General features: G+C 33.5%; 1 protein-coding gene across 12 annotated transcripts in view; it reads left to right on the forward strand.

Moving 5' to 3' along the window:
* Positions 1-2,675: 2,675 nt before the first annotated feature.
* The window catches only part of LOC116344361, a 29,687-nt gene continuing 13,285 nt past the window's right edge, over positions 2,676-19,077 (forward strand). For 4 of the 12 annotated variants that reach the window (XM_031773532.1, XM_031773786.1, XM_031773705.1 and 1 more), the window contains exons 1-2: positions 2,934-3,263; positions 13,655-13,922. In XM_031773532.1, the coding sequence (XP_031629392.1) occupies positions 13,764-13,922 (159 nt within the window). In that variant the 5' untranslated portion in view covers positions 2,934-3,263; positions 13,655-13,763. Of the gene's footprint in view, positions 2,889-2,930; positions 3,264-13,654; positions 13,923-18,390; positions 18,984-19,077 lie in introns of those variants that run through there. The other 8 variants (XM_031773451.1, XM_031773366.1, XM_031773144.1 and 5 more) reach the window with 5 other exon arrangements.

The following is a 19,077-nucleotide window of genomic DNA, read 5'->3' on the forward strand; positions in this document are numbered from 1 at the left end:
TAACCATGGTCGCTATTTTTTTTTCTTCTACACAATAAAGAACCATGAATTTCTTCATAAGAGTCAGTCGATCGTTTCAACTAAGTGATTCTAATGCTGATTGCAGAAAATTAAAGAAATTAAGAACCAAGAAAACTTGCAACTTACAGATTAACATCGGTAGTTTTCGAATGAGAATGAAGAAGAACGCACGCAAAATTATCAATTTGCATAACAAGTGTTTTTTTTATTGTAATTTTCGTTCCAGATGCTCACAAATTGCGAATCTGTTTTTAGCAGGGCTTATATTCGATACATCCGAATAATTTATCAGCTAAATTGATACATTTCGAATTTGTGACATTTATTGAGCGCATCTAAAATAGTACGTAATGTGTCATACCATTTTCAATAAATGTCACAAAACCGAAATGTATCAATTTATCAGATAAATTATGCCGATCGATCGATAATTGTGGTTGGTTATCTGGCATTGTTTTGATTTGTATTTATTTGTCGCTAATTTTTCCGCATTAGCACTGGTGCCGTTTTGTGAGAAATATGCTTTGGAAATTTGTGGGAATGTTGTTAAATTGTTACCGCAATTTTGGTTTGCACAGTTACCGTTTCAAAAATGCTATAATATTTGCATAATTTGTCTGTCGTACAGTCCCGTTATCAAAATCATTTAAATGAAACGGGGGGCTTATCAAATTTGCACTGAATACACACAACACTCGTATCTTACACGAAACCAGAACCCAATACTGTTTTTTTCTCTCGCTCTCTAAACTGCACCTTTTTTTTAATTTGGTGTTCATTTTACATGAATAGGCTTTGAAAGAATGTTTCAAACGCACTTCAAATGTGACACGCATGGTGAAGCTATGTGAATATATGTGCGAATATGTGTGCAGACAATTAATCAACGTTGAATTTCGTATTATAAGTCACTTAGTGCGCCACTTAATTTTGATCTGAGAAGAGAAAAAAAAATCGGTCGACTACTGTCGCGACGGTGTCTTTGTGTACACTCGTTCTCTCTCGTTGCTTTGATGTGAATAAATTTACTAGAAAAGACCGAAAACGATAAAGACTCTCTATCGTGTATTTTTTTTGCTTCTACACTTTTGAGTAGTTCATCAATTGTACGCGATTAAATTATACGCAATTTGCATTGCAGAATGTTAATGATATTTGGTACGTGGTCATCGTGGGTGTCACCGCCGATCTGGTATTACCAGACTGGTAATGCTCTTGTAATTCGACCAAATAACTCGATTCAGCGACTTTTTAGAGGATTGAATTTCTTGTTATGTCGATTTTTGTGTCGAATGGTTGGTGAATTCGTTCACAAAAAAAAATATATATAAGCATTTATGACTCTCTCGCAAGTGGAAACGTTAAAAAAAAAGAGAGAATGAACTCTGCGGGTGAAAGAAACTGCGATGCAAAACATGAAACGAATTTCAAGAGGTATACAGTCAGTGATTTTACATTTGTAATATAAATTAGCTATTCGGAATAATTTGAATGGTATTGCTTGCAGGACCAGTCATGTGAACATGCATTCTACATACACATTTTAACTGTTTCAACAAATTTTCCAAACGATATCGCTGCCATTCTTGCTTCTATCAAATAAATACATTCATACACAGACATACTTCTTGTTGAGTGCACATTTTCTCAAATCCAAAATGGAACGAAGAAAAAAACATCGAAATTAAATGCGATGATTTAAGAGTGATTTCGTCGTTGTGTTTTGTTGAAGTTCTCATCGCTATCAACAACGACAATGCATAAATGTTGATAAATATGCTACCAATATAGGTCCATATTGCCGAACATATTATTTGCCGGCATTAAATTCTTCTCTATCAAATACATGTAATTGGTTTTGTATACAATAAAACCAAAGGAGAAGAAAAAAAGAACAAACACAATCAAAGTGTCTTATATCATACAAAGAGAGTGTGAGCGTTTGTGGCGAATGAAGACGAAAAATAGCGTCTGAGCGAGAAAGAAAGAGAAAGAACAAAAACTCAAACGACGAGAGGTTCACGGCGTGATTTTTTTTTTAGTGTGTACTGAGAATAAACTATGCACGAATTTTTATACAATTCAACTCTTTTTTTATTGTACTTGCTTTATATTGTGCGGCATTTTCTCTTCTTTTCATTTTTGTCTTCGTCTTCTTCATCATCATCAATATTACAATCCATTTTTATCCATTTTACTGCTTACGTTCAACACCAGATAAATTATATCGGATGTGTTGCCCGCTTGTCATTTGTATGCCCGCTCACCCGTTCTCTCTGTCTTTTACTTGTGTGTGTGTCTATTTCACTTCCATTCGCTCGCTATTTATCATTTTTTTTTAATAATTTATTTCGTATCTTTCTCGCTCACTCTGACAAGAATACAATGGTATCTTACAAAAGTGTATTGACATAATACTCACAGGTACACACAGTACAATCTAATAGACGAGTTATAAATTCTTTTGCTTTTCGTTTCGTTTGCGGTTTTTGCTGTGCATACGCTCTTTCTGTCTTTATGTAGGTGTGTGTGTGTGTGTTTTTTTTTTCTCTCGCCGTTTGTTATTAATGTTGTTGTTTTTGTTGTTGCAGAGCGCACCGGATTCTGCGGAGGTAACAAACGTAAAAGATCTCACAGTGTCAGTATTCGCGTAGTTTTCTTGTGTGAGAGATGCAAAACTATTCTGCACATTAATTGACGTTGATATTTTTTTAGCTTCGGCTTTAATCAGCTTTTATCTTCATTTTCATCGTCAAATGCGGTTGATGAACAGTGTTTTTGTTCAATCATTTTATGCGGGAATATATATTTTTTTGTTTTGAACATCCTCTGGTGAAACAACGAATGTTATGCAGTTATTCTTTTGAGTAAATTTAATATATTGTTAATAAGTGATACATTTTTTTAAAAAGCAGTTGTTATTTTACCGCATATATGCCGGTTTATTGACACATATGAATCAAAAAAAATATTCCGTATTTCAGTAACACAGTGTTGTCATTTTCTCATAAATTACGATAAAAATTACGCGAAACAAAAAAAAACGTCCGACATTTTCGACAATAAAACAGCTCGTATTTTTCATGTCATACACAATAAAAGAATTGTTGTTGTTTCATGTAAATAAAACATTGAGTGCGTGCGTTTCGCTGTTGTTATACACGGTAGAAAGTGAGACACCGAGAGAGAGAGAGAGAGAGAGAGAGAGAGAGAGTGAGAGACACCCGTCCAGAAATAAAACGGTAAATCGATGCGAATAAAATGCGTTTCATTTAATTTTTTGGGGTGGCCGGTGCGGTTGTAGTTTATTATTATGTCAAATTTCATTTTCATAATGCATTCCAATCGAATGAGAGAGAAAGAGAGAAACGACTGATTGAACGATTATTGTAATTTTGCACAATGCCGATAATGTGAATGATAATAATTATAAATGAAAAAAAAAAATTACGAATGGCCGGTGTCAGCATACACAGAAATTGTAATGTATTAATAAAAAACCAGTTCGCTTCAACAATGAGAATAATTAAAATAAATACCATAGAGCATTTCCGCTAGATTGCAATTCAAAAGAGTCGAGCGAGAGAGAGAGAGGAAAAATGCGGTTTGAGAATTATTCGTAGTTGCTCGCTCACGCACTGGCACCAAAGTCGAATCGACGATAGCTGTAAAGAAGACAACTATGGCAGCACCACATAGATCACATTATAAAAGTATTTTCAATCGATGCTTGAATATTCGGTATGAGATAAATTCGGGTATTTGATGCATAAAAAATCACATGCAAAAATACACACGAAAAAAAAGAAACTTTGGGAATGTTCACATTCTATTATAGATTCATGTGTTTGCATCGTTTTCATTCATGGTTTTCAGCAATGTGAGCCATTCTCATTTCGGCTGATATTTCGATTGTGATTTTCTGATTTTCTCATGCTGACTTTATAAACTCGATTTATCAAAGATTTATTCGTGCAGCAGCGCAAAACGAACCCAAAAAAAAAAATACGAATGAGTGAGAGAACCATAGCGCAGCACTAATAATTTTAATACATTGGTATATCTTATGTCATTTTTTGGTATTTCCAGAGGAAGAAATGGGAAAGGTATTTTTCCGTTGTATTGTTTAAGAAAAGCTTTATAGCGTTCACTGATCACAGCTGATTTTTTTCCGTTGCTATTTACATTCACCTGTTGTTGTGTGACTGCGTGTTTCATGTTCTACTTGCTGACAAAATCGTTAGAGAAAGAGCAATACCGTTTGTTGCATCAAAAATATATGTATCGAAATAAGAAAAAAAAGGCACACGCGATAGTTCGTGAGAGCGAGAGAGAGAGAGAGAAAAAGTCTCATGTATATGAGTAGCATGGTAATGTTATTCATTTTAATTTTGAATTCGATACCATTTTACACAACGCCAATGCCAATTTGCCTGTGCCGTCGTCACACAACCGCATCCAGATTGTATAACTAGGAGCATATACACGAAAACACGAATCGAAATAGACAATTACATGTAGCAAACGAAGCTTGATCGAAGCGAGCCTAGAACGAAATGAATACAATTTTGTTGTTTCTATTGGCTGGATGGCGATGCCGTTGCTGCTGCAAACGAGTTTTGAATGAACCTGTACAGTTGTTGACATGGCCGTATGCATTTCTCTTCTTTATTGTGCATTTGTATGCAGTTCCAACTCGTAACTTACGAGATTCATCCATCCAGCCATGCATTCTAACATCACTGAATAACATAATCATCGGAATTGGAAAACGTGGCAACATATATACACACACCGAAAAACAAAATCATTGTGCCGCATTCAACGTTCACTAAAAGTCAATTTATTTTAGATGTAAACAGAATTGTGTTTTTTTTTTTCTCTACATTTCGTTTCAAGTCGATATTTTCTTATGTGCAATTGGAACAATACCCATTCACACTATCTGAAACGTATGCATATATACAATATACATATATCCCAGATATGCCGCATTGAACATAAACTCCACAATTTGGACTCGATATGTATATATAGCTAACGGAATGCAGCTAACGGAATCGGTACAGCAATAAGTAAATTGGCACTTTTTTTGTGTTTATCCCGTCGAGCACCAAGAAGGAAAGGAAAAAAAAACACGCACACAGACAAACATCGTTTAAGAGAAAAAGATCAGATTTCGTTATCACTATTACTTATGTGCATACGAATAAAACCAACAATAATAAAACGAAGTTGTCGATTTTTTTTTGTTCTTCTTTTCTTTGGATCGTGGTTCGAATGTATGCCAAATCAATGAGTAAATCTCTTTAATGCCCCTTCATTGGGGAGTTAATAGCGTTCGCTTTGTTTTGCTTGTTATTTGGCTCCAACAGCATCTTGTATGCAATTTATGTAGTCTTGTATTCTCTATTGTTCACAGAACAACACAGTCACCATGCACACACACATACAGCAATAAGGTGCATATTTTGTGATAAAACCGTTAAATAGTTGAACTCATTCCAAAAGATATCGAGATCAATAAAAGAGAACAACGAATGGTATTATGCTATCATTGGGCAGGAATTGAAAATGGACACCATCATTTATTTTGTTTATTTTTTTTTTATTATTTAACTAACCGATAAAACCATTCAACATCGACTATTTGCCAATGATTTTTACGTTTTTCTTCCTCAATTACAGGGATTTTTTTTCTTATTTCTCCATAAGCTGAGAATAGAGCGAGAGAGAGAGAGAGAGAGAGAGGGATGGGAAAATTGTTATATCAAAGCAAATAACATTCATAATTAAAGTAGCCTGAAAGATCGATTTGCATGCATCATTCATAACTAATAAGTTCAATGCCAATCAAAATACATCCGATGCAATCATACAGACATCGGGCGCCAAAAGAAGCCATTTGATATTCACTTTGATCTTATCACTTGGATTTTGAATCGCTCACAATACAAAAACAAAATTTCAGTGTAAAATAGAATGTATATACGAAATCTATGAAATGTTTTGAAAATATCTTCATATCTTTCGATTGAATAAAGATAGAATGTATATGGAACTTTCTAAAAAAAAATTCGATCACAGTGGAACTGAATTCGCTAGCTCATCCATTCATATTAAATCAGAATGGGAGAATAAGCCTATTGTTTGCACATTCACCATTCGGCTGACCAAAAAAAAACTCGAAAATGTTTCGGCGTAATGTGACCCTCGGTCGGAACCTTTTAATTTATTTGACGAATTGACTATTTAATTATTTTAAACTTGAAATGAAAAAAAATCCACGCGCAAACGAATCGGATTTGATTAACCTGACAACTACACGGTCTCATGTTCCGGCATCGATTATAAATGATGTTGTTATTTACCTTGTGGTAAATTGTGAAGAAATTAAAGGCCTTTTCTGTTTCCTCTGACGCAGACACACGTACAACTCTCTTAAATTTCCGACAATAAGTCGCAATCCAATTCTAAAATTGTGGTTAATTGAGATAGAATGTTTCAAAAGCGCATTTATAAAATCCGTGATTTTTTTTCCACCGACTTTTGGAAAGCGAATAAAACTGTTTTACCAATTTGTTATTCGCAAAGACCAGCGAAAATTTATAACTGTTCGCCAATTTGAGTAATTTGAGTTTATTTTTTCTCACTCCAGTTTCGCTCTCTCTCGCTCTCGCTGTCTTTCTCTGACACACACACAAGTCTTTATCTCATTAACAGCTCAAAAAACTTCATCGGTAATGATCTTATTCAAATTCAACAGTAAAATCCAGCCGCAAAAAATATTTTTTGGAGTACGGAATTAGGCTGAGCACCAAATCTTTAAAACGATTTAAAATCAAAAGAAAACAAACAAAACAGACGAGCAAAATGATTTCCGTTACTGTTTGTTGTATTCGGTTTTTGAATCTGCATACGCAAATAGTAATCAGAATTCGCAATCATATTTATATATTATTCATGCACACATACACCACAAGAAATGAAGTTGTAAACAAGAAGAAACGCAGCGAAAGAAAAGAAACTTATACTTTTGCCTAAATCAATAAATTACCAAATAGGCGAATGAATTTGTCGGTTGTGATTTTGGATTCGTCTCAAATTCCACGCGAACTCAACATTTAAGTTGACTAATCAAGGATCCAAATACTATTTTTCTTTTTGGTTCAGAAAGTTTCAATAAAAAGCCGAACCAAACATCTTTTGTGGTGATTTGGCGAATTTAACCGAACATTCTCTAACCTTCCTCTGGCAGCAATATAATACGAAAAAATAATTCCAAATACATACACAAAAGAAAAATATTGATCTTGATAAATTAACTTCATTTGTATAAAAAAGACAGTAAGTTCTAGTGGTTTCGATTCAAATTCTTAATTAATCCACGATACGATTTGTTTCGATTTTGGAAATTGTCTAGACACGGTGTGGCATTTTGGGATGACCTACGTTACTCTCCGAATTCATCTGAAATTGGATCTCTGATTTAGGCAAAGTTGTTTGAAATTATTTTTTCATTTGAAAAATTCATATCAACGTTTGTTGTTTTTTTTTTTGTTGCGATGTTGAATCTTGATAAAAGTTTTGGAACAAAATGATTCATGTCATGTTTATTTTGTTAGCATAACAATACAATACAGATATATCTTTCTGAAAGATGTTCAAAATTTATTATTATTTTTCTCTTGTGCATTGAAATGTTGTTCATTCGAAGCAAAAGTATAATTATAAATGGTCGAAACATTACAATGGCCGAATGCTTGAACAAAAACTCATTGAATATCCGACATAATATTAAATTATTGCGTGACAACCATTAATATTTACTCACGAACTGAAAAATGTTTAGCATATATATGGTTCTCTTCACTTAATTTGACTTCCAACATTTTACATTTCATGCAACCGAAAATTGCACATCGAAAAATCTACGGGTTGTTGTTCTTCTTCTTTTTTTTATCTAATGGAGGCCATTTGTTTCTATTTTATACTTATGCAAAAAAATGTTCATCGCAACAGTTCAAAATACAAAGGTCAGTTTGGTGTATACGTGTCTAACAGTCGTGGCGGAGAAAGTTATTTTGATTATATTCATGTGAACAATCAAACGAAATTAATTGTTGCTCTTGTATTAATCATAATTTATGACACACAGTTACGCATTGACCGTACCATTGTAAATAAGATAAGACAGGCGCTAGCTTAGTTGAAAGCTGGCTTCACTGGACATTTTATTCAATTCAGTTTTGAATTGCCCGTTTCCGTCATGCAAAGCCCCAGACACAAAATCCTGCCTCCCCATACAAAAAATGAATTTTTGCTGCGAAATTCTCTCTCTCTCTCTGCGAAAATCTCTCGAATCTGCTTTCTATTCTTTCTATGTTTCTCGTTAATATTCGGTTATGCCTATTTCACATTGCATGGACTTTTATCGTCTTTTCAGATATATTGTATTGTATTGTATAATTGGGCTGAAGTGATGTTTAGATGGGACCGCGTACATCTTTTCATTTTCGAAAATTTGTCGGCTATTGTGTTGCCTTTTGTCAGTTCGGTAAAATTTTTGAATTTTGTGCATTCTTTTCATACTTCTTGCCATTTCAAGTGAATGCCCATTCATTCATTTATCCTTACATTCATCTGCATAAACAATTAGATAAAGTTGTTGAAATTGTTCGTTTGTTATGTCATCTTTTTTTTTTCACTTGTCTCCCTTTTTCTCAATTTTACGCAAATTGATTATTGTCACGTTCATTTTTATGCTGTTGCATAACCAATTTTCGAATGGGCCTAACTGAAGAATCACAAGAACATCTCAAACTTGGCGACAATAACAAAAGTTCATCCTAATCAATAAAAAAAACCAAATTGAGCTTTGATGGCCACTTGAATTTCTTTATTCAGCTTGTTTCCCTCGCATTCATTCATCTTCTTTTTTCTTCTTCTCTTTTTTTCTCATTCGTCTTTCCGAGCAATTCGAATGTCTTCATTAATTTAGGGTTCGTTTTTTGGGATCATTTTTCAGTTGAGATATCTAAATTGTTCAGCAAGCACATAATAATCAATAAGTACTTTCCTTCTAATTGCACTTGAAATTGTTGAATTATTTTTTGTAACCGTACCGCCGATTGAAAATTATATATTCACTCATTTTCAAAATGAACGGTGGAAAAATTGGATGGAATTTTTTTTTTTTGCGAAATGTTTCTGGCTAATTATTTATCATGATTCCATCTCTCAAATTGTGTTCAAATTGTGATGACACTTTTTCAGCTCGTAACAAACTCATTGACGCACATTCTAATTAACATGCGATACAATGATATATCACATCACAAATTTTTATATCACGTGAATCATTTGTTTGTTATTATGATAATTTGAAGATGTATCTGTAAATATATCTAAAAAAAGTGAAATCAATTTGTTAATGCACTGAAAACAAAATCATTTCTAAATATAACATGTTACTGAGAGCGCAGAACACATTCAACTCTATCATCTGTCCACCGTGACAGATGTGAAATATTCCAATATTCGCAAATGTTGACATAAACAGCAAAGTAATATATAAAAAAAATGTGCAACAAATTTTATATCACATAGATAAATTAATGATGATGAAGTGGTAGATCCCATATGATGCAAAAAATGCGTTGTTGATTAGCTAACGTGTCTGTCGGTATATATATATATTATCATTCCCCGTTGTGGTTGCATAGCCACGATATTTCGCCATCAATTTTGGGTTTAATTATTAATTATGACATATTTAATATTTGTCGGAAAGATTGATTATTTCTATGAAATATTACTGAACTTCAATAATATGAATAGAAAATGAAAACGCAAATCGAATCGACATAAATAGTAATCATAATATTATTAAAATGGCAGCAAACCCAATATCAAAATAGTAATAATAATTATTATTTTAGCAACATTGTATGCCGCCTGGCCATATTGAATTTCTCAGCGCCTTTCGAAGGCCGAAAAATAATTTGAAGCTAATCAATAATAAAAAAATTGGATACGAAAAATTTAAATAAAAATTCAAATTCCGATGTGTTCACACATACTAAATCTCTGAAATGTAGACTGAATTGAGATTTACGGATTGTTTAGTAAATGTATATACACTTATTATTTCTTGAAATTTCCATATAGAGTGACGGAGAAAGATGGGCAAAGAGATAGAATTGCGAGGGACAACCACATTTCAAATAAACACAAAAGAATTTATGCATAGAAATGCAAATAACTTAAATTGCTTTTAGGTGAATATAGCATCGAAACACCAAAATAGAAAGCACCCCCTTGATAAAGCCACAGTACAAAATGGCAATCGAGAAATTGTGAAATACATGTGGGCATGGCGGGCATGTGAACATTACAGACAATGACAAAAAAGAATGCAATCATAACATATTTTTGTTCGCCTTCAAATCAATATTCCATATATAGAATATTCTTGCCAAAAATGTTTGGGTTATGTTCACTATATATATGTGAAATACTTAGAAAATGGTGGATTTTGATTAGCATTCCAGTGTGAAGGGAGGACGATAGCATTCTTCTTAATAACTGAGGTAATATGTGTGAGTGGACATTTCTGCAAATTACCAGTAAAATAAGCGAATGCTTTCACTGTTGACATTTTATGTTGAATTTCCATGTGACATACCATCAATGTGCTTGTCATTTCGGGAATGAGTTGCTTGGTTTTTTTTTAAAAACATATATAGTTGAGAGTATGCTGTAACTAAAATGATTCTGCTTAAAAATTGATTCTAAAATGGTTATGCTTAAAATGGTTCTTTTGCATCTTCTTTTTTTTTGTTCGTTGCATTGCACGCTTGGTTAACCGTAATTATGGGACTCAACATCGGAATAAAAATGTATATGAACATTGCGGAATGTACGATGTGCATATTATGTTTTACTCGCGTGCGCGCGCTCTTCGCCGCGCGTATGTATATTTCACCTCTACTCTCGCAACCTTTTATGTTGTACCATTCTTCTGTGCACCATGCGTGGTGGAAGCATTTGAACTTGCTCATTGAGAAAACGATATCGATAACATATATCGTTGACTCACGATGCAGCACGAAAACAATGGTAAAGTTAGCTATATTCAAAAGTCGGTGAACGCAAGCAAATACATACACACCATTTTATACATTCAACATTGGAAAAATGGTGAAAACCAATAAACTGGTTATCGGTCTTATGGTAATTCAATTAATTTTCGTTTGCGAATGATAGCAAGTGTGATCGAATGGAATGAGAAATGTGCTGTTGTTCAATTACACATATTTGCAATCGTAGTGAGAAGCACGAAAATTAGAAGGAGATTGAAATGTTAGCATGTGCACAACCTACACATATTTCGCGTAAGTTTGTTCATATGGGAGAAAACACATACACCAGCAAAATAACAAATGAAAACAATGCAAACCATGCACTCGAAGTATCTGCACTTCGGGCAATCAGTTAATCGGTTTTTGCTGTGATGTTATTGTGCTCAAGTTAATTTGTTTTTTGTTGTTGTCGTTACCGTGTACCTGTACTGCAACAGCGAAAAATCGAAATTCGAGAAAAGTTTTTCGATGCACATGAATATAACTATGCGTGTGATGGCCAAATTAAAACAAACGGTAGCGCTTCATCATCTTTACTAAGTCAAGCAAAGTTGTTGTTGCGTTTTTCTCCTTCACTTCTTCCATTTGATTCACGTGAAAAAATAAACTTAGCACACACACATCTGAAAAGAAAAACCATCCTTGACTTATTTGCACAGAGCGTATGAGCATTTTTTTTTTATGAAAGATAAACCGAACGATGTTGATTACTTTGGATCGCTTTGGATTGATGCAAACGACTGATTGAAGATTATTCAATTTTCTCACAGGGCATAACATATTTTGTGCGGATTGTTTAATCATCAGCCATTGAAGCGTATTTGATGATGCTCAGCAGGTAAATAAATTAGTTTGATGTGTGCAACACGATGACATCGAACCCACTGAAAAGATTCACCGTTATAAACAACATTGTGACAATTAAAATACTCACAAACAGAAACTTCATTATGAAATCAATTAAAACCATTAAAACAGGAAAAATTTGATGATAGAAAAAAATTAAAACTTAAAAAACGAAACAACAGTTTGATTTTAAAAATCCAATCAATTAGTTTTTTATTGTAAATTATAACTCTTGTTATCGATATTGATTGTTTTTAAATTATATCTTGTTATATGAATGAGCATGTCGTATGTTGCCTTATCACTATTAAATGATCTCAATCCAGAGTGAGGCAAATTGTTAATCATGATGACTATGATTAATTATTCAAGACGTTCTTCTAGATCTTAGCCTTTGGAGCTAATAGATGGCAGCACAGTTCCTATTTACATTGTCTCTCGCACTCTTCGCATTTGTTTGTACATCAAAATTGAACTAGTGCTTTTGCAATTTCTTATTGATTTTCAAATTACATCAGCGATCATAAACATGAAATGCAATTACCGCTTCTCATTGATGTTGTTACACATCGAAAATCCAGTAACCATAAATAAATCCATATTGCAAATGAATATATAACAAATTTTATGACTTATAAATTAATTTTGAGTTTAAATGCCCGCCCAAATTGTGTCTTTCCACTTTCCAAACAAAATGATAATGATGACAGTGTCACCGAACGATAGGCCTGTGTGTCAGAGTGTGTTTAAATAGATTTGTTACTCTCATCAATGTTCAAACGATTTACGGATTTTGGTCACTCTCTTATGGTTCATACAAATATTTACTTAATTACTCATTTGAATGCAGGGCATACCGTCAGTGATAAATGCAGCGATAAATCGAACGCAAACTGGCATAAAGAGTCTCTTCCCTGGTTTTATTGCAGTTTGTCTGTAGTAAGGACGACGATTTGCATTACAATAACACCCTTTATGCGAGTTTTAAATGTCCGTCTGGATCCATCATCGCATCGTAACATTAGCTGACGGTATGCCTAACTCGATTGCTTCCGGCTGAATTTTTTTTTCTGTTTTTTTTTTTTCTCTCGTCCGCAGCAACTTTGCTACATGGCACAAATAAAACAAAACAGTAGGGTAAAAAGAGCGCAGTAGTTGAATTTTTATTTTTAATAAACGAAGCAACACGTTTTGCATAATGCTTTAATTCCGCATTATTTAACGATAAAATTGATGCTGTTAAATGAAATTGCAACCAATGGGGATTTCATGGAATTAAAAGTTCTACGAGGTTTTTTTTTCAGCACAGCATCCAGAGCGCCCAAACAAATGTTCGCGTAGTGGCAAGGGGTGGGAGGGGAATGTAGTACCGTATTATGTCCACACAATGTTGTTTATTGTCGGAATTGAATGCGGTAATTTGTTCAACCACACAGTTAAAAAAATTATCTACGAACAAGAAGAATATATATATAGCATATTTGTCTTATAACCGTTACCAACCACGCCGAAAAAATAAACAATTACAATATGAACAAAAAAAAAATCGGAAGCTAAAAAAAATCCAATTAAGTAAATTTATCACTTACAACATAATTGCGGTTTTTCAACTCGTATTTGTTTTTTTGTTTTTATCTTTTCAGTTCAGTCATCAATCGATTTTAAATGTGAGCGGTGTCCAAGAAACGACCACACACACACACACCAACATCATCCAACCAAAGATACAACAATCGATCAATAGTTCAATTCATGGGAAAGTGTGCATCAAAACAGCAATTGCATCATCGGGAGTTTTTGCAACCGAAATATAATTGGAGCGATAAGAGCAATGGACGAACGACGGTCAATGGAAAAAAAACTAGATCATCGATATCCGAACAAAGCATTTTTCTGTTGATTGAAAATGAGGTAATTCCATTTTTATCAAGTAGCTCGTATATATATATTCTCAATTGTAATTGTTTATTTGTCGTTCACTCTGCAAATCTCTCCGTCATTCAGAGTGGCGCACACACTAGCGCGCATTGCAGTGAATAAGTCGAATGAAAATGTCAAAAAAACAGTACATTTTTCAAACGCGTCCGAAACTAAAGAATCAAGAATTGTATCGCTTATGTCGTGTCCTGTCGTCAATGTGCTTCGATTCGATTAGTTAGTTGTCTGCAATCTCGTTCTAATCACGAAAAATGTCGAAACAGAATTGATGCTCGTCAATAAATGGAATTTATTTCTTTCCATTCTACGTTTTTATTGTTTTTCTCCAATGCCCGTTTAAATAAGTATGTACAACAGCGCACAACCTTAATTCATTATGAGCCAATTAAATGGTGTGTTTGAATGTATGACGACAGCGGCAACGCCAACGATGGTGATGACATAGAAAAGACCGATTTCTCCCTGTTCAAATGCGAATGTGATTATATGTTATGTCTATTTCAGTGTGGAAATTAAATTGATTTGGGACATTATACATCCAGGGTAAAGAGAATAAATCGCGGGCTCATTTACTAAAATTAAATCCGATTTTCAAACTCGCCGATTAACTGAATGAGACAAAAATACACGGCAATTGAAATACTTTTGCACTTGTACAATTTGTATGTGGGCCGCATAATATGATTTTCTGCATGTATATCTCTATCAGAAAGACTAAACGATTTTTCGATTTGAAACCCACAAATGAAATTAATTATTTTCGCATTTAGCATGATTTATTGACATTAACAATCGTGTACTAATGCGATGTTTATATTACAAGCTTATTTCTTCACTCTGTCATCATTCTCTCTCTCTCTCTCTACATATATCTCATACACACTTTATCCTTTTGCGTGGCAAAAATCTTTCAAAACCCGATATAAAATGATTCAATGATAATATATGAATTATGTTGTACATTTTGATATGGCCGTACGTTCGTATAATGGTGGAATTTTCATTGTTTCCTATCAAAGTCGAATAATTGGGGGATTACAGCATTAATCGATGGCATTGCCAACACAACAATTTCATCGTTATTTTCACATATAATGTTTACATACATGAATAATATACTAAAATCCAAGGGGCATTTTACTATATGCGAATGCCATTTTATACGGAATATATGAAAATTTTCCTATTCATACATGAAATATACGAAGTAAAGTATATTCATCCGCATCAACATCTATGAAAATTCGTACATTTCATTCGCAACCATTCGCGGATGCCGCATACGTCTTGCTAGATGCGACAAACTGTCGTCTGACATTTGTACATACACATTGCTGTGTTCAGTTTGTCGTGGAAGTTTCAAACACAATGTCATTGTTCTCAACTAAATTTGAAAAACAGTTAAAGAAAAAAATACAAGATTATTTGTTGAATATTATTTTAGAAGACGTATTCGATTCGAAAAGTGAGATTTTAGAAATAAATTCAGATAATATAAAAGAAATTGAAAGTTACGTCAATGAAAATAAAAACCTTTCACAAGGCACCGTTTACAGTGATAATATTACGAGTGGCAAGGATTTATTTACCATTTTAGAAAAATTTCACTCAATATTACCAAAAAAATATCAATTCGGCTTGAATCTCTGTCACCTAATTTGTCACTTTGACTTTTTGAATGTAAAAATATGACTTTTCATATGCGCCATCCGCAAAATGTGTATGAAACATTCGACACCGTCCGCAAATTTGTATGAAACATCCGCCACCATTCGTACAATTTGTAAGAAACATTTGCGACCATTCGTTTACATTTGCAAAATATATAGGAAAAATTCGCTCGCATATGGATCATTCGTTTAAGTCGGAACCCCCTAGCTAAAATCCCAAACAAAGTACACACACACACACACAATTCGATTTCACTTTCAAAGAGATGCACGCATACACACGCACGCACGCCCATCATGCACGCCGACAGCTTCAACGACTGGCATAAAACATTTCCATCCGAAAAATGATTAACTTTAACACAATCGTTAAAAGCAAAAGAGATCTATTCGCAATGTTTGAATTAAAATCCTGCTTATGAGAAACGAACAATCGAAAATCCCGAGAAAAAAACACACACACCGACATGATAAAGGGAAAATCAGAAAACACATCAAAACGAAACAGTCACATTAAATTATCATTTAATGTGGGAGAGAGAACATGTGTACGGCGTTTTCTTTCATTTTCATTTAGATAGTTATATATTAAGATCGTGTTTTCTCGTCATTTGCAATGACGATTTTATGTGCAAATCAAAATTCTTTTCATTCGAACGAAATCCTCATATTCATATAATGAGATTTATAATACAAATCAAAACTCATCATACCATCGGCAAACATCACATATCTCAGATCCATCTACTTGAATAGTACATAATTCAGTTTCTATGACATTGTGAAACCCACATACATTGCATACACATCAATGAATCAGAGAGAAAAAAAATAATCCGTTGAATGAATATACATTGTAGATTATGTACAATCGCATGAATCACATTGAGCTGGATATGAAGAGGAAAGAGAAAAATGAAAAAAAAAAATACTTTTTCTCCAATTATAACCGAATAACAAGATACACTACCTAATTTTATGACGCTAATTTTCATTCATGAAAATAAAAAGACAACGAACGACAAATGGCAGAAAAGGTTAAATAAACCTGATAAAAAACGGAAGAATGCATGCAATTTATTTCTGATTTCCCAATGCATAGATAACGTACATGTTTTACGCCTTTTCTTCAAATTGATTAAATCAAAGTGTTTTCAAAAAGTCTCTGAACTTTTTCGATATGGTAAACAATTTTAAAGCCAAGAGAAATTTTGCTCTGCCATAGAACCAGGTGGCTAAATTAAATGTCGGACGTTTCTTTGAACTATATTTAAATGTTGTTATAAGTTATTTGATGGTGGAAATAGTAGTTTCATTGTTGATCTTAGATTGTTTACCGTGAAAAGTACAATCAATGCTTTGGAAAACTTATGTTCACTTACTATATTGGTTCTTGAATATCTTCTAAATCAAACATAATTTCTCAATTAAATCAAAGAAAACTTCAAAAAGAACCAAATTTAATTAAAGTCTATCTTTGAAAATGAAAATCAATTTCTTCAGACATTATATTAAGATATTTTCAGCCAGATGAATCAGCTCCGCCTGATATCGTCAGGCGCTGAATGTGAGTGAAAACAATAGAAGTGATTGTTATGGCTATAATTAAACTTACACAGAAACAAATATCCGAGTACGGTGACTCGCACTTGCGGTGTTAGCAGAGAGTCTACCCCTCAAAATGAGTTACGCACTCTATTTTACTCTATTTTTGGTGTTAATTTCATCCAAGTGAATGCATCATAGTGAAAGAAGATATACATGTGTAGTCATAGCCGCATGCGTTCAACGTACATATATGACTACACATGTATCTCTTCTTTCACTACGATGCGTTCACTTGGAACTGCTAACACCGCGAGTGCGAGTAACCGTACTTGGATATTTGTTTCTGTGTATATTGCTACAATCACTTTTATTGTTTTCACTCCAAACGAAGAAGCAGTTGATGCGTTCAAAACACACGTTTTGGAGATATCACTTTCGGAGTGGCATGAATGCTATGACAAATGGTTCGAGCGAATGCAAAAGTGTATTGATCATCATGGCGAATATTTTGAAAAACAATAAAACCATTTTCGATGAAACCCCATTGTCTTATATATGTTTTTGAAAAAACTTAGATAGTGACCCTCGTAATCAATGGCTCCGTTCCTCTTTTTATCCATGCAAGTTTTAAGTTTAAAGACGATTCAATGAATTTTATATTTTGTTCAATAACTTTTTACAATATTTTCTATATTATTATGAAATAAGTCAATTGTTCATTTTGTTTTGTGACTTCATGATGGGATGCATATAATATTCTATTTTTTTAAATATTGAATTGATGCGACCGTTGAAAACTTTATATTTCAAACCATAACCATGTATCGTTTTCTCGTCAATAGATGGTTCTTAAAGCATGTTGATGACGCTTTGAAATGTGCACAAAGCTAAAAAAATCGTCTCTCTCTCCGTGCTTTCTCTCCGAAAAAATGGTATAAAAGCTTCTCTTAATGCTATAGATGGCATACGAATGAACTTATCGATCCAATAAACAACTACCCCTGGGGTGTGCACATGCGCCATGTATCCTCAACAACACACGCCAATCGTAGTATGAACAGTGCCGTATTTTGAGGACAAGAAATATACACGAGGGCACCGAGCAGATACATTATTTCTCTGTTTTCCACATATCTTTCGTAAAAATTATAAGTTGAGTCACGCGATTACGGATCTGTTTGCTGTTTTCCCCTAGACCAAATTTACAACATGCCTGTACACACAATCGGGTAGTACGTCGAACGTAGTTTTCCAGTATAACCATAAACTTAAAAAAGATCCTATCATCATTACTTCATCGCAAAAACGATGAAAAACCTAAGAATATTCAAATTTCATTCAATAATTCCTTTAAAAAAGACAGAAAAATCCATTCCAAGTGATAAAAGTGTACACAATCAAATAGCAGACATTGAAAACTATGGTCGGTGGTGTTAGTTTCAATGAAATCTTTTGCGCAAATTGCGTTTTAACTTAAAATTGACAAGTAAAAGCAGCAACAACAACAAATTGTACAAAACAGGAACAAAAGCGAGAAGAAAAAAAAAAGAAATCACGAGAAAAACAAGTACGCTGCAGAAATGCATTCTCGACGATACATTTGATTTCGTCTATAACTGTAGTGGCCATTGTGTGTGTTTGTTTTATATTTATGGTCCAAAATCTATTGCGGAAACATATTTGTTGAGTGACAAAGTGACTGATTTTATTCAGCCGTTTATCTGGCATATCCAATATGGATGAATGCCAAAATGTAATAAATTTTTGTGAATTTGATACAATTAATATTGATGACGCAACTACTGGATTTAAAATGGTGAACACAACAAAGCACATTTCTTTTGATATATAGATTTTTCATTTGCTATTAACCCTGTGAGAGAGAAAATTATTGATTTTTTATTTCATTT

Source organism: Contarinia nasturtii, unplaced genomic scaffold (genome assembly GCF_009176525.2).
Source record: "Contarinia nasturtii isolate CC-2019 unplaced genomic scaffold, AAFC_CNas_1.1 Cnas_scaffold_78, whole genome shotgun sequence".
Lineage (NCBI taxonomy): Eukaryota > Metazoa > Arthropoda > Insecta > Diptera > Cecidomyiidae > Contarinia > Contarinia nasturtii.